The following is a 17,524-nucleotide window of genomic DNA, read 5'->3' on the forward strand; positions in this document are numbered from 1 at the left end:
TAATCAAAGGCATTTTAGTCTTATCATCCCACATTTTCCCCCTTTTTTATCTTCTTTTTTAATACAATAGGGAGTAATTTAAAGATTTGGGCGCTACTTCTAGCAAGTTGAACAAAAGAGTGAGGGTTTTATGTTACTCAGAAGAAGCAGCCAAATCTAACTGAAATTACATTCTACTGTCTTATGGTTATAAGTTACTATCATTAGCCCTTTTGTACTTTCTCTCAAGGAGGTTATGAGTAACTAATTTGTAGATAAGTGGCAAGTAGAAAATACTACCAAACTGGTGATGTGCTATAAGTTAATGGCTGAAATGTTTGTAGCAAAATCAGCCCTGAGATAGTCTACCAGAAAGTGATGAGTTCAGATTTAAAAATCAAGTAACATAACACTGAAATAAATGAAAATATGCTGTATTGCAAGTTTATCTGTTGTATATTAGCAATTAAAAAAAAAAGATGCCAAAATCATGATGATGATTGTGCATGTGAATTGTTAGTCTCTATATATTTTCAAAATGTATTTTATGATATATATATATATATATATATATATATATAAATTACAAAGAAGCAGTAAAATAACCAGCCAGGAATATAATTAAAAAAAAAGAAATATATGAAATTAAAATTTTTGTCCTTTATGTTTTAAATCCCACTAAATTAAAGCTTTCTGGAAATGTATGTGGAATCTAGTTACAATAATTGAAAATTATTGTTGATAAAAGTGTTTTTTATTTTTGTTTTGTTTTTTAATCATTTAATATTTTAATATTTCCTATTTAGAAATTGGATTAACTATCTAAGTGTTCTGGATTAGGGTTATCTAATGCATCATCTTGTTTGTTGTTACTTGATATAGAGAGGTTTGTATCAAATGATGAAAGAACAGCGTCTGAATTTGCATCTTGCAAAGCAACTTGGGCCAGAACAACTAATGGGTTCACATGGGGTGATGTCTTCTCTTCTTGGTGCTTCTTACGTTTGCTGTGGTCAAAGTGTCTGTGGTTCTTGTTACTACTATTTGGTTTACGTCGACGTTTCTCTGGACTTGGAGATTCTAGGAAGTTGTTTATGTTCCAGGCAAATCTCAAAGGTCCTGCATTCTTACCAACAGGAAAATGCCAACTACAAACACGACTATTTGTGGTTGGAATAAAGTTTTGTCGTCTGAAATATCCAAATAAAATAAAGCATTTAATTTTTTTTTTATATTTTACTAAGTAATATAAAAATGGCAATATATTTTGAAAAAAAAAATCCATTAAACAAGATGCATAGAGATTTATTTCAAACACTTAGTTCCACAAATGCAAATAAAATAGGTTTATATGTATGTTACATACAGATCAGTTGAAGAGACTAAACAGAATTAAGCAATGCATTTAATTCCAAATGTTTCACTTCACTTAGCAATTGAGTCTCTATCCAATGAACGTGGAGGCGCAATGGCTCAGTGGTTAGGGCAGCGGACTCGCGGTCATAGGATCATGGTTTCGATTCCCATACCGGGCGTTGTGAGTGTTTATTGAGCGAAAACACCCAAAAGCTCCACGAGGCTCCGGCAGGGGATGGTGGTGAACCCTGCTGTACTCTTTCACCACAACTTTCTCTCAGTCTTACTTCCTGTTTCTGTTGTGCCTGTAATTCAAAGGGTCAACCTTGTCACACTGTGTCACGCTGAATATCCTCGAGCAGGCTGTTCCGTTGATCGGATCAACTGGAACCCTCGATGTCGTAAGCGACGGAGTGCCAACAACATCCAGTGAACAGTTATCACCTATTTAGTCAACACCATGAAACAAGAGCTGAGCATAAACCCTTAAGTATACTTTGGCTTATTAAAAAAAATTTATATTTTTACATTATTTTGAAAGCACAATTTTTTAGAAAATTGGAACTAGTTGTGATGAATGTTTGGTTCACATTTACTGTATGTTATCAATGTACATTTAAAAGAAACATTTTTTGAATATTTAACCAAGCAGGCTTTGAGCTAAATACCATGAACTACAGAACTCAATTATGTAAAGTAAACAAATTAACCAGCTTTCATGTTTTCTACTTTTTAAGTATAAAGCTTCATTATAGTTTAATTACTGTAAATAGAAACTAATTGCTTACAACTAGCTTCATGCTTCCCACTTTGCAAGATCTCAAAGTTTCGTTATGTTTCAATTACTGAAAATGGAAACTGCTTGCATACTATCTTCCAACTCATTTCTTTCTTTTTTTTTTCTTACTTTCTATAATTAATCAATGCATTACTATATTTCAGTAAATGTTCACATATGTATTAATAAGGACACATATAAAGACATTCATTAGATGAATAGATATTTGTTCAACATGATTATTGCAAAAATATGGTTTCTTCAGTTTCAAGCAAACTTAAGGGAATTTATTATTTTGCATATTTGGCAAGAGATTTTATCAATGAATATCTGTTGAAACTAAGGAAATTGCATTGTTTTAGTTAATTTAGTCATTTAAAACACATGGATTCTTATATTCATTATTTTAAATTATATTTTTACATTATTATACAGTAATTAAGTATCAAAATCTTTCATTGTACATTTACAATATAGCCACTAATACTCTGTGAAATAGAGTATTTGTAACTAGATGGTACATGTATGATGAAAGAGTTACATAGATGACCATCAAAATTCTTCCTACACTTAGCAGGGGGAAAATTCCAGATGGTTGACACTCTGAGTTGGAAGGTTTAACCAGTCATCATTAGTGCAGGTCTTAAATAGACATAATAGGGGTGATTATGGAGGAAAGATGAATGGAGATGGTATGTAACTAATTAGTTAAGCAAAAGAAAGGAGACAGTATGTCTATGTGCCAGAGGTTGAAGTGCATTTTTGAGCAAATATTTGTCAATCAGGTCTTATTTTGAATGTGTTCTCGAATGTTTATATGAGTAGGAGAAATACCATCTCATCATGGGCCTCACTTGAACCTTGTTGAGAGTCAGCAACTGATTAGAGCTGAAATATTTTCTCATTTTGAAGAGAAAGGTTAGTATCTGGAATTTTTACAGGTTTGTATGTTGGATTGCCAGGAATATCCAGCAGAGATGGTAAGGCCAAGAAATTATGGGTTTTGTTTCGTCCAAGAGCAACGAGGGTGAAGAATATTGCTTTTTGATATAAACGATGATTTTGTCTGTCTTTCAATAGAAAGAGACATGATCCTTTTTTACATCTTTATTGGAAAATACTGGAAGCAATACAAGCTTGGTGTGAATAAGTGAAAAAGATTAAAAAGCATTAAAGAAGAGTAGTTATTTAGGAATTGTTAGAGATTACAATAAGCAAGTTGTTAATGTACAGAATAATAGAAAAATATTAGTTTAAAAGTGAATCTATGTGCTTTTAAATGGACAAAATTATGGCACAAAGAATATTCATTATTAATTAAAAATAATCTCATTTTGAGGCTCTATGTCAAGTGTAGTTTGCAAGCCACTGAGAGTTCTTTGATATTTAATGTGTAGTTCGAGGAAATAGAATATTGGTTAAACTTTTCATACTCAAAGGCTAGGACAGGAATAAATATTATTGTGTGCAACTAAAATTTATAAGAAAATGTTACGTAACAATAAAATGTATCTCTTTCGTCCAGCTTACTTTATCGCATGTAAGTAAATTCAGTGAGCACTCTTGTAAGATCTCCAATCGTTTATTGTGGATTATATGAGGATATCTGGAATGTCATGAAGAAAATTCGGAAATGCTATGGTCTGTTGCTGTTAACTGTTAACCTTAAGTACTGACGGACTAACATGAATATCTGCGTGGAGATCGGATTCACAATTATCCTTGCACTCAGAGACGAGTCCGGTTTTCCAATGAATTAAGATAAGCGAAATAGGCCCCTCATTTTCTCTGATTAAATGAACAAACGTAGAAATTAACCATAAATTCAACAAGTGAGAGTAAATACCACCATTCAGCTTTAAAGACGTGTGTGTATGGGCGCCTGTTTAGTTAATACGTGAGTGTGTGTGTGTGTATTTGTCAAAAATGAAAAGAATTTTTGCAATTCTATATATCTAAACAGTGATGGGAGAATGCAGAACCGAAAAAGCGTTATTTTCATCCTATTGTACTCTGACTTTCATTCCCACCAGATCGATAAAGAGGATACCAGCAATATGCTGGGATTTGTGTAATTATTATTCTCTAATCTTTACAAAAACTCGGCCTTGTGTTTAGTTAAAAGATGTCAATATTATGTAATAAAAATACTGATTTCAAATTTTGACACAAGGCCAGCAAATTTGGGGAGTGGGTAAGATTACATCAATCCTAGTATTCAACTGGTGCTTATTTTATCGACCTCGAAAGGATGAAAGGGAAAAGTCGACCCCGGCGGAATTTGAACTCAAAACGTGAAGGCAGACGATAAAATAATAAAGTATTGAATAATTTACTAATTGAATTTGTCGTTGGGTAATGTAATATATATATATAAATTCCAATTAATATATATGAAGCTGCTAAAATAAAATGAAAGTAAGAGTAAATGAAATGTTAGCAAATTAGGGTTTGCCTAATCAGTTCTAAGTAAGCAGTGGGTAAAGATATGATACTATTTTATCCAGAAACATGTCTAATATTACTTTATAAAGTTTTTAACTATAAAATTGTCAAGATTTTAAGGTAGGATATTTCCAATCGAATAGGCGCCATCTTGCTTGAGAAAGAAATATTAATTCCTCCCAGATATGAAAATAAAGATTAGAATTTAAAATAAAAAAGGAAATTTGAAAAACGCTAAAAGCTACTAACATCTTGGACGTTGAAAACGTTCAATACAAACATCGAGACAACGCCATTTGAAAGAAATTTAAGTTGTCGACTGCACGGTGAAAATGTAAACAGAAATAATTTCCAATCGCATAACATGCTACCACTGACAGTATTGAAAGACAGAGAAAAAGAAAAGAAATGAAACCATCCATTACACACTAGAGCTTAAAATTGAGAAAAAGTAGCTTGGAAGTATTGACTCGTTCGTACATTTACCAAATCAGTACATCAGGATGTTCCAAAATTAATTATGCTTTCAATTTTTATCAGGTCTATAATGGAATCAGTTATCTTCAGATTCAACAACCTCATTCGGAAACACAGTCCCGTTATAATAAAAACAGTTAATCCAAGACGCATCAGATGCGTTATGCACTTCTAAACATGTCAATTAGCGCAATATTTACATATGTTTCAGTATCTACTACTGTTTTCTACCGATTAATGGATGGACCCAAGCGTTCGACTGTGGGCGTTGGAAGTTGACGGAATTTGACACTTACTTGATAGCTTTTAACCATTTGTTTTTGTCCATTTCTGCTGTCGGGAATCGATAGAAAGATAAATCACAGTTTTCACTCCTGTTGTTACATTGTGGAACGCAACATTGAGGCATGTTGCTCTATTTTGGTTTCAAAATCTCGATTTTAATAAACTGTATAAATGGACCCGGAAATACCGGCAACTTCCTAAAAAGTATCGCTCCAATTTTTTATCCGCATGTCATTTTTTTTCATACAGTAATATATCAATATTTTTAAACTGCTATTATTATAATATTTTTATGCATCTTCTTGCAAAAGAAAATTCCGAAAATTTTTTTATTGAATTAAGAGATATATAATAATAAAAACAATAAACGTAAGTTGAACTGAAATTAAAATTAACCAAAACTTAGATCAACAAGTTACCACTTGACTCCTTAACCGACCATCACAGTCAACAACATAAACAAACCATTCACCGAAGACAAAATGCTAACACATTCACAAAATTCTCAACACACATACAATATGAAGTAAAAGGAAGAAAACTGATATACATACAATCAGTAGGTATTACATTTGCCAGGCAGAAAGAAACAACAAAGTATACAAAAGATACGTTGGATCTATAAAGGACTATGCTAGTTTTGCTTGGAGCTCCAATCTGCCTACAATAAACACCAAATAACATTCCACAGATTACCAACACTAAGTAATAAAAACGGGGACTCCCCGACCCCTCTAAAATGCGGAATTCTGGTTTAAGCACCCCATATAACTCCTCGTAACTTTTTTATTTTTTGAAATTTTCAGGAAATCTTTTGCGAATTTGTTCTACACATGGGAATTCATACAATTATGAAAAACAATGTTTAATAAAGAAAATATTTAACCCCTTCCCCCTCATAAATCCTAAAACTTCCATTCTTTTTCGAATTTTTTAAAAATATCATTAAATGTGTATGTGGAGAAAAATATTGAAAAACATCAATACATGTGAGAGTGATAAAGAAACGACGAAGGTATCAGGTGGTTGTGAAATGCACTAAAAAACACAGCCAAATCGCCCTTAAATCATACATTTTTTTTTTTTTTGCATAATCATATGAATTCCCATGTGTAGTTTTCTAAAAATACAAAAATTATGAGGGGTTATATGGGATGCTTACACCAGATTTCCACAAAAATACACCTGGGCATGCTTGGGGTACAGTTTGTTGTTGCAGTAAACTTCGACCTGGTCAAACCTTTACTACATGAAAGGCCACCTTCAAACTCCTGCTGTATTAATGCAGCATCAAACCAAGGAAGCCTCTACATGATTGTTCGACCTGCTAGCAGAGAAATAACATTCTAAATGTCAAACAACGAATGTGATTCTGAGCTTCCTGCACACAAGACTGAATTGTTGTGGCTGGAATGCTTTTCAATATACATCTACTCCACAAAAAATGAGCTGGAACTAAACATCACACAACGTTATGAGCCCCTAAATAGTTTGGATGCAGAGGACAAACATTAAGTGTAGAGGGACACTAATTGTCGTGCTCTGACCAAATCCACCACCAGAAAGTATAGAAAGACTGAACTATAGAAAGAGTGCAATATTTTCGTGGTCTCATTGTGCCCCAGTATGATTCATCATTGTATGTTGCAGTGAGCAGTATTGTCCACAGAACTAACTTGACTGTGGTTAACACAATATATACTGGAAAGCGGACGTTAAACGATGAAGATGATGAATCTGAGTTGTGCAAATGACCTGCCCAGTGGGGTGTCATCATTCAATAGCTTTAACAATGCAAGGAAGCGCATTGTGGCCAGCGGTGTATAATAGCCTGGTCGATACATTATATGTCTTTTACCTTTTATCTATTTCAGTCAGCTGCTAGAATAAGAATAGCCTGGGCAAAGTTTAGAGAGCTCTTACCTCTGCTGGCGACAAAGGGACTCTCACTCAGAGTAAAAGGCAGACTGTATGACACATGTGTATGAACAGCCATGCTACATGGCAGTGAAACATGGGCTGTGACTGCTGAGGACATGCGTAAGCTCGCAAGGAATGAAGCCAGTATGCTCCGCTGGATGTGTAATGTCAATGTACATACCCGTCAGAGTGTAAGTATCTTGAGAGAAAAGCTGAACATAAGAAGCATCAGTTGCGGTGTGCAAGAGAGACGATTGCGCTGGTTTGGACATGTGGTGAGAATGGATGAGGATAGCTGCGTGAAAAAGTGCCACACCCTAACAGTTGAGGGAACCCGTGGAAGACCTGGGCTGAGGTGGTGAGGCAAGACCTTAATACATTGGGCCTCACCGAGGCGATGACTACTGACCGAGACCTTTGGAAATGTGCTGTGCGTGAGAAGACCCGGCAAGCCAAGTGAGATCGTTGGCAGTGCCCCTGGACTGGCTCTTGTGCAGGTGGCACATGAAAGACACCATTTCGAGCGTGGCCGTTTTTGTGCGGGTGACACGTAAAAGCACCCACTACACTCTCTGAGTGGTTGGCGTTAGGAAGGGCATCCAGCTGTAGAAACTCTGCCAAATTAGATTGGAGCCTGGTGTTGCCATCCGGTTTCACCAGTCCTCAGTCAAATCGTCCAATCCATGCTAGCATGGAAAGCGGACGTTAAACGATGATTAGACAGCAACCATACTAGGGCACTGCCTTGAAGGATTGTAGTCAAACAAATAACACATTTCTTTTGAGATTGGTAATTATTCTATCACTCTTGCTGAACTACTAAGCTATGGGGACATAAACACACCAACACTGGCTGTTAAGTGGTGGAACAAACACTCACATATATGGTGGGCTTCTTTCAGTTTCCATTTACCAAATCCACTCGAAAGGCTTTGGTCAGTGCAAAGCTATAATAAAGATACTTGCCCAAGGTGCCGTGCAGTGGAATTGAATCCGGGACCATGTGGTTGGGAAACAAACTTCAAACCACACAGCCATGACTATGTCTAACTAAAAGTTTTGCTTACAGCACCTAGGTTCACCTGTCCAAGGACTAATTTGGTTTGACATTGCTTAACTTCAAGTGATTGGACAAGCACAGGTGCTTTCAACATATGAAATGCTGTAAAACTAACAAATCCAGCAAAACTTCCATGACTATATCTGGTTTCATTGCTATATTCAAAATATTAAAATAAAACGCAATTTTTTTTTCCACATGTGTAATGCTATAATATAGTGTTGTTTGGTTAATGAGCAACTTATAAATATTACACTAATTACTTGATGGTAAATAAAACGTTAGATTTTTCCTAGTCTAAAATCGTGACTATTTTCATTCACCAATGACAACAGCTCTAATTGAGTAACTTCTTTCACTCTTTAGCATCTAAGCCAGACATAATACTCCATTTTGCTCAAACTGATCTGGCTTCTCACACCTATCCTACAATGTCACTCTAAAAACAAACAATGACATCTTTGAAATCTTGAAGTTACAAGATAACGCATGACTAATTCAAAACAATGTGAATAAATAGGCTTTCTGATAATCTTAATGTTAATTTAGTAACATTCATTTCAACAATTCCTAGTAACTGGCAACCAACCACACATGTTCAATCACAATATTTTCTTTTGTGTTCAAGCAACTCAAGAATTTACTCTAAAACATTTAAAAAATTAAATCCAGCAAGCCACTCGTCAGTTCTCATGGTGCAAATAGGAACTTATAATACAGGCACTGGGACACACTCACTTCGGAGGGTGCAGGAGAGATCACCTATATCAACTGAGTGCATAACTAATACTGATATTATTGAAGCTGCGATGACACTGAACAGCAAAGTCAGCTCTGGTGATATTAGAACTCAGTTTCTAAATAGGAAATGCTATGTAGTTATGGTCTCTGTAAAAGACTCAGGTTCATGCTCAATACCAGTGTTGTACTTCAGGAAAGTATCTTCCATATCCTAAGAATCAACAATACTTTGTGAGAATAATTTAGACACATACTCAGTTAAAGTTCATTGTAAATATGTGTGCACATGTAGCAATTTCACAAATAGAGAACAAGAAAATAGGTTGCAAGAATGAAATAAGTTTGAGGTGATTGACCAAACCCTTGTAGGCAGTGTCCCAGGATAGCCACAGTACAATGATTGAAACCAGCAAGGTATTTTGTTTTTGGTTGTTGCTTAGCCTCAATGCAACTGATAAAAAGTATATGAAATGCATATCCATTGACATAATTAACCTTCCACATACAGCATTTCAGTAATGTGCTGCTGAGCAAGTACAACTGGTTTCCACAATCCATTCGGTTGATGAGGTTCACAACACTTAGGTTTAAATGATGAACAATAAGTTAGGGCATGGTAGCACTAGAACATTAGCCTAGTTCAGTGGTTCCCAACCTGTAGTCTGCAAAGGTAGTACTGGGGATCCATGAACTAAATAAAAAATTGCATATATATATATATATATATATATATATATATATATATATCAAAAGGGATCCATGAAAAAACTCGTTTAAATAAGAGGAGTCCTTGTTAGTGAAAAGCTTGGAAACCGCTAACCTAGTTGAATCCGAAGATGAACCCCCCCCCCCCATATGAGTTACTATAAGTGCTTAGCTCACACCACCACCATTGCTTTTTGCATTTAGCTAATATTCCATCTTGTATGAGCATTAGTTGTCCATAAGTTAATTCTTTTCTTGCGTGCATCTTCCATGTCAACAGAGTTAATCATTGAGTCTAACATTTCATCTGCAATCACAGGGTACTCTTCAAATGAATTTATTGCCATCACATGGCTGGTACTTTTTGCAGAGTTAGCAGCAACTTAGGTACTCATGTTATGTGCCAGGTGGATGTATCTTAATTTGATGTATAGATAATACAGCAATCTCATTTGTTCTCTTATAGTAAAAAGTATAACACCTTTTATATTTCAGTATAATAACCTTCCATAAGGTATCTTTGCACCCCTTTTTATTAATTTTTTTTTCTTCATTTATTACACTGATTTGGCCCATGTGATATAAAAATTTATTTTTGCTTGTTATGCAGGTTTATTTCTGTATATGTATGTAACTTGGAATATATTTTTCATATTAACTATCTGTAACAACTGGTTTCTACGCAGGTTTAATAAATTTAAGTTTGAGAATTATTTTTTAAAATTATTGCATTCTCAATATCATTAACTACAAACGTTGACAGGTATTTTGTAAGCTAGTCTTTTCGTGAATGTTATTTTTAACTAGAATAGAAACATAAAAAAAAAATTTAACCCGTTGATTTTCTATAAAATAGCGTCATGTCAATAACAGAAGTCCACTTGCCAGAGGTAGACTGCATAAAGGTTCTCTGTAGACATCTTGAAGGTACAATCATAAGCTAGAAAGAGTCAATGCATTACACCTGCACAAAGTATATCAACAATGGCCTGTAAATTTATAAATAGTTATATGCTCTCACTTAGCAATGTCATCATGTCTTGGGCATTTTAACCTTTAGTATTCAAACTGGCCATACCAGGCCTAAATAGTCTCTTTTGTTCAAACTGACCAGATCAGGCCTCTCACACCTACCACAATGTCATTCTAAAAATAACAATCACATCATCAAAATCTCAAAGCTACAAGATAACGTATAATAAATTCAAAACAATGCAGATAAATAAACATTGCACATGATAGAGTAATCTGAATGGTAGGGGGTTAAACTATTGCAGAGAACATCTCTTTCCTGGCCTGGGGCAAAAAAAAAGCCTATTTCTTGAGAGAAACTCCAATTCTGGTCCTGGCAAAGATGGCTTCAGAGGGGGAATGAAAAACGTGATTTGAGATTAATGACTATTACCTGGAAATTGATACCAAGAAATATTCTTATATAGTGCATTGTTTCATTAGTATTTAATATGCAATTTATATGGATGAAAATTATCTTAAATGAAGATTTAAAATTATAGTGAACCATAAAACTAATTACTTCATCACTAGGAAACCAAGAATTAAATGCTTTGAAATTACATTCATATATGGTGATCAACTCACCTTGCTATAAGTCTACCATGTGACAAAAGAGCCAATATTAAATTTTTTCTTTCCTATTTAAAGCAAGTGTGTTACTGAGTTCATTAACATCTAGCTCTGTAATACATTGATGCATCTTAATTCGGCTGTAGTATTTGAGCACCAAGAGTTTTTAAGGCCTTAGCATCAAGCAGTGTATATGAAATGACTTCACAAGATCTGCATAGCACCTGTTCCAAAGAAAATCATGTCTTGCCTCAGTATCTTTTTTCAACATCTGAGAAGTTACATAATACTGAAGGTTATATGAAATGATTTCACAAGATCTACTGCAAAGCACCTATTCCAAAGAAAGACATGCCATGCCTCAATATCTATTTTTAATACAATACTCGAAAAAGCTTTTTAACAACTGAAATATTTTCACTGGGACAACAGAAGTTAAATTTAACCTCATTAACTATCCCAATGTAATAAAATCATATTTATGCTTAATGATTAATAAAAAAAATCACAGAAAACAAATTTCAAAATGTTGCATCAGGATACATGTTAACCTGTGGTCATTTTGTAAATATTTGGGGAATCAGGAAAAATAACTTTAGAAATTGACATTATATTTGGAGGGGGGGGGGCATAACATCATGCTGAACATGAAAATAGAGTTGTGCTTATAAACACTGAAGTCCAACTAATTTTCTTGACCCAAGCTTTTAGAAAATATTTTATAGATTTATATAAATTGGCATAATTTTTGTAGGAGGAATCACATATAGGGATTCAACTTTCTGAACACTAGTTAGGACCTAAGTTACATAAGAGATTTAACAAAGATATTTATCCTAAGCCACATTTTTTTTTTCTGTAATGTTCATCTAATATACTCGTAAGCTTCATATATAATGTTCCTACAACTGAGATGATCATCATTTAACGTCTGCTTTCCATGCTAGCATGGGTTGGGCGATTTGACTGAGGACTGGCGAACCAGATGGTTGCACCAAGCTCCAATCTGATCTGGCATAGTTTCTACAGCTGGATGCCCTTCCTAACACCAACCACTCAGAGTGTAGTGGGTGCTTTTTACACTTGCCCCAACAGGTCTTCGCAAGGTGAGTTTAGTGTCTAATGAAGGAAGGTTGGCATGGGTGCCAGTCGTCGAATTTGGTTCAATTTCGATTGTGATTTCACTTGCCTCAACAGGTCTTCGCAAGCAGGGTTTTGTGTCCAAAGAAGTAAAGGTATGCATAAGTGGGCTGGCCACACCCATGGTAAAGGCCACGGGTTATGGTCTCACTTTTCTTGCCGGTTCTTCTCATGCACAACATATTTCCAACGGTCTCAGTCACTAGTCATTGCCTCGGTGAGGCCTAATGTTCGAAAGTCGTGCTTCACCACCTTATCCCAGGTCTTCCTGGGTCTACCTCTTCCACAGGTACCCTCAACTGCTACATCAACTCAAATACTCAAATGTTCTATAACACAGAAATGGCTGCGTGGTTAAAAAGATTGCTCCACAACCATGTGGTTTTGGGTTCAATCCCACTTCAGTTGTCTTTTATTACAGCTAGCGCTATAGAAGACTATGGTAGATAAATACTGCATGCACAGACGTGTGTGTACACAGGTTAATGTTGATATTTTATGCATCACTAACTGCTTGAGCAAATGATAATATTGTTGTCGTTCCTTGCTAACATAACTGGGTACTTAGGAAGAACATACTGCTGCAAAATCCTGCTTCAAATAACTCCTTGTGTAAGCCATACTAGCATGAAAAAAGTGGATGTTAGACAAACATGAAAACAAGGCAGGCTATTCTTTAAAAAACAAAACAAAAAAAAAAACTGTTTTCTCTAAGCTTGCTTGTGCAGAACTGATTCACGATAAACAGGAACATGTTCATCAAAAGGACGTTTCAACAAATTTCAGTAACAATTAGCATATTGTGCTGGTCATTCTTTAGTTAAGTTTGTTGTTAAGGGCACTGAATCCATAGTTACCTATAAATATGCCATTTCCAAATCGGTTTACATTTGCAGAAATAGTATACTACATTAGAAGACCTAACTTTCTTGTTAAAGGTTCACTAGAGACACGGATAGATCATGACTATTATCATAAAACTATAACTTATGATACATGCAAACTTTAGTAAAAATATTCCCAATCAATAGACTGAGCTTTAAAAATTTCTGTGAACACTGCGTAATTCTACCTAATGAAATATAGCTGTAGTAGATCATGTTCACAATTTATCAGCACTTCAATGACATAGTCATACAATCAAATCACAGAATAAATGAATAACAAGAAGAAGTTATGCTTAATGTTATATTACAGATTCACCTGAAAGAAGCAAAAAGATTTGTATGCTGTGATGGTGGAAATATTAGTGAAGACTAAAAAAAGAAACATTTTGGTACAGTTTAGCTGACAGCACAGAACTCCACCTTCTCTACAGCCCAGTTTTTGGTCCAATATAACCATGAGGCAGTCAACCTATATGTGTGTGTGTGTGTGTGTGTGCGTGTGTATATATATGTATATGTGTGTGTGTGTGTATATATATATATCAATATATCTATATATATATATATATATATACATACATACACACAATTTTTTATGAAGTCAGTGTGTATATCTTTTGAAAACTTTCATTTTAAAGTTTCTCTTCATGAGTTGTTAGTCAAATCTGAAGCGTTTCTTGGGTGGACCTCCATGATTATCAAATCTACTATTTCTCCAGTCTGGTCTGCGGCCTCTGTTAAACCCACCACCACCACCACCACCACCTCTAGAGTTCCTGTCACGTCCCCAGCCACCTCCATAACCACCGCCACCACCACCACCACCACCTCCATAGCCTCGTCTGCCATTCCTCATTGCGCTGTTGTCTTCTATTAGTTCTGGCAGTTCAGTTGCTTTTTCTAAAGATTCATGTTTTGAATTTAACCATTTCATTTCCAAAAGCCGCACCATATCTGCTGGGACATCTAGGACACCACCCTAAAATACAAAAACAAAGTTGTCAAGGACTTCAAATCTGATCTTTGTATTATCTATACAGAATAAATAATTTAGCCATTATAGAAAAATGAACCAAAATATCTAGCAATTAATATTTACAACAAGCATTACATATCAATAATGAATGCTAAAAATAGTTTTCCAGTGTAACAGGTGAATTCTTACAAATACTCACTTTTTTGTCTTTTGTTAAACGAATTTCTCCAACTTTATAGGACATTTCTGGTACCTGTCGCTCCAAAGCATTTAACAGATAGCCTGGGGAACGAATTTCTGTATTTGTTCGCAAAACAAAAGATACATATCCCTAAAATGTATTAAAAAAAATTGAATTAATAAAAAGACATCTCCAAAATCTGAACAATGGAAACAAATACAAAAGCTATAACGTAATGTATACTATAATGTATAGTAATATACTATCATAGATGATTGTTAGCATGGTTTTCCAATACTATCCTTACTCAAGAAGTTGGATATACACAAAGGTCATAAAGAATTTATGGAATCTCAGGAAAATAGTGATGGCCTGCAACAAGCATTGTCGGATTGTTTTCTCGAATACAGAGAGCTTTGCAGACTCATAAGTTTTCTCCACTCTACATCCTCAGTAACTTGCTTGCTCCCATTTCCTTCTCTATTACTTTTCAGCTAGTTCTCTTTCTTTTACTTTCTCCCACACTCATTTCTATCATTCTTCTTACTCAGTCACATCCTTCCTCAGCATGTAACACACCTACTTTATTTATCTTCATACATTCCACCAAAATCTATTCCTATCATCCCTTATACTTCATTGCTTTGTCCCTCTATCTAAGCAATAAACACTGCTGATCAACAGAACTATTATCATTTTCTACACTTTCTAGCCTTTTCTACTGCTTTGCATTCATTACTCTCCTCATTGGAGTGTCAAGCAATTCTGGCAACACCATCTATGCACATCTTACTAAACCACCGCTGCCAAATCTGATCCTACTCCTCTATTCAATATATCTCCTAAGTAACAATGCTTTCACACCATTTCCAACGTCCAACTCAACACTTCATACATACATTTATAATTAAATATAATTGCCGTATTAGTTAATAACTTTCACATTATTACATTTATAATTAACCCCTTCAGCACATATTGTACATTTAATAAAGTGGACTTCTTGTTATCTAGGTTTTTAAAAAACATTTAGAAAAAGGTGGGCTTCAACCTAAGTCTTTTATCTTCAACCATCATAACTACAAGAAATATCCTGTATATAAAGTGATCTGTTACATTTTACCCAACTGTTAAAACACCCACCATTCCCCCAAAATACAGACATATACACAATACAACAGAATTTAAGGATACTTTACCTCTTTAGCACTTAAAAGTGATCGAGAAATAATTTTTGTGCTTTTAGAAATAACCGCAAGTGCTGCGGCAAGAGCATTCTCAGCTCCTCGTTCCTCAATAAGAATATTGGCAGAGTCTCTAAAGTAATCTAAAGTTTCATCAGGAACGTTATCTAAAGATCTGCAAAAGAGACAGAAAAACAATTAGTACCAATTTGCTTTCTTTCAATTTATTGTGGAGGGGAGGAAGAGGATCAAGTCACATAAGCTTAAAAATGATAAGTAATTACTTTGCTTGACATCATTACCTTCAGATTCAAAGACATATTACTAAAGGCCAAAAGTAAAATAAAATCTTCACTAAAAAGGTTGTGTATGGCTGGGTTCTTGAAACAATTTAATGGACTACACAAGGAATTAAATCAATCCATATTAGGAATTTGACATGGAATACTGACACTCCTAACATCTTGCCTCAAAAGTGAAATATCATAAACTGCACCAGGCTATATTGGAGCAGACATCTTCATGAAATAGGTTATTTCTCAAGATATTGAAATTATTTAATTCAACTATATTATAGAGTAAAAACGATATTTGAAGAGGAAGAAAATTATGCGAACTAGTGCAACAATGCCATATTGTAAAAGATCAGAGTTTTCAGCAACAACACAAAAATTAGAATGAGAATTTCTTCAAATTCCCTTTTCTTTGGGTAAAACTTACTCAAAACACAGGCAAGCAATCATTCAAATTACAAGTTACAGCAATTCCCAGGTAAAACATAGATATAGATTTGTTTTTAACAATAACACAGCTAATTTTTTAAGATCAATACTTTGTTCCCTGTATGTCATCATCATCATCATCATCATCGTTTAACGTCCGCTTTCCATGCTAGCATGGTTTGGACGATTTGACTGAGGACTGGTGAAACCGGATGGCAACACCAGGCTCCAGTCTGATTTGGCAGAGTTTCTACAGCTGGATGCCCTTCCTAACGCCAACCACTCAGAGAGTGTAGTGGGTGCTTTTACGTGTCACCCGCACGAAAAGGTGTCTTTTATGTGCCACCCGCACAAGCCAGTCCAGGGGCACTGGCAACGATCTCGCTCGAAAATCCTACAGGAGCCAGTCAGGCGGTACTGGCAACGGCCACGCTCAAAATGGTGCATCTCATGTGCCACCCGCACAAGAACCAGTCCAGGGGCACTGGCAACGATCTTACTTGGCTTGCCGGGTCTTCTCACGCACAGCACATTTCCAAAGGTCTCGGTCAGTAGTCATCGCCTCGGTGAGGCCCAATGTACGAAGGTCTTGCCTCACCACCTCAGCCCAGGTCTTCCTGGGCCTACCTCTTCCACGGGTTCCCTCAACTGTTAGGGCGTGGCACTTTTTCACGCAGCTATCCTCATCCATTCTCACCACATGTCCATACCAGCGCAATCGTCTCTCTTGCACGCCACAACTGATGCTTCTAATGTTCAGCTTTTCTCTCAAGATACTTACACTCTGACGGGTATTCACATTGACATTACACATCCAACGGAGCATACTGGCTTCATTCCTTGCGAGCTTACGTATGTCCTCAGCAGTTACAACCCATGTTTCACTGCCATGTAGCATGGTTGTTCGTACGCATGCGTCATACAGTCTGCCTTTTACTCTGAGTGAGAGTCCCTTTGTCGCCAGCAGGGGTAAGAGCTCTCTAAACTTTGCCCAGGCTATTCTTATTCTAGCAGCTACACTTTCAGCGCACCCACCCCCACTACTAACTTGGTCGCCCAGATAGCGGAAGCTATCGACTACCTCTAGTTTTTCACCCTATTCTA

General features: G+C 35.6%; 2 protein-coding genes across 6 annotated transcripts in view; both read right to left on the minus strand.

Moving 5' to 3' along the window:
* Positions 1 to 649: 649 nt before the first annotated feature.
* On the minus strand, positions 650 to 5,573 carry LOC106869171 (THAP domain-containing protein 5). Its single transcript, XM_014914791.3, has 2 exons — positions 5,332 to 5,573; positions 650 to 1,169 (listed from the first exon to the last, which is right to left on the minus strand). The coding sequence occupies exons 1-2, from the start codon at positions 5,442 to 5,444 to the stop codon at positions 794 to 796; spliced, it is 489 nt and encodes a 162-aa protein (XP_014770277.1). The 5' UTR covers positions 5,445 to 5,573; the 3' UTR covers positions 650 to 793.
* An 8,071-nt stretch (positions 5,574 to 13,644) lies between these two features.
* LOC106869170 (nucleolar RNA helicase 2) overlaps positions 13,645 to 17,524 on the minus strand; it is a 43,831-nt gene continuing 39,951 nt past the window's right edge. For all 5 annotated transcript variants that reach the window (XM_014914790.3, XM_014914786.3, XM_014914787.3 and 2 more), the window contains exons 12-14: positions 15,714 to 15,873; positions 14,533 to 14,664; positions 13,645 to 14,336 (exon numbers count right to left, since the gene is read on the minus strand). In XM_014914790.3, the coding sequence (XP_014770276.1) occupies positions 14,013 to 14,336; positions 14,533 to 14,664; positions 15,714 to 15,873 (616 nt within the window). In that variant the 3' untranslated portion in view covers positions 13,645 to 14,012. The remainder of the gene's footprint in view (positions 14,337 to 14,532; positions 14,665 to 15,713; positions 15,874 to 17,524) is intronic.

This window comes from Octopus bimaculoides, chromosome 5, assembly GCF_046866305.1.
Source record: "Octopus bimaculoides isolate indiv1 chromosome 5, ASM4686630v1, whole genome shotgun sequence".
In the NCBI taxonomy this organism is placed as follows: Eukaryota; Metazoa; Mollusca; class Cephalopoda; order Octopoda; family Octopodidae; genus Octopus; species Octopus bimaculoides.

Bases quoted from the DNA above. Each gene is read 5' to 3' on its own strand.
- LOC106869171 (XM_014914791.3), bottom strand. From the start codon at position 5,444: ATGCCTCAATGTTGCGTTCCACAATGTAACAACAGGAGTGAAAACTGT. The intron at 1,170-5,331 runs GTAAGTGTCAAA...TGGATATTTCAG, and splicing joins AAATGGTTAAAAGCTATCAA to ACGACAAAACTTTATTCCAA.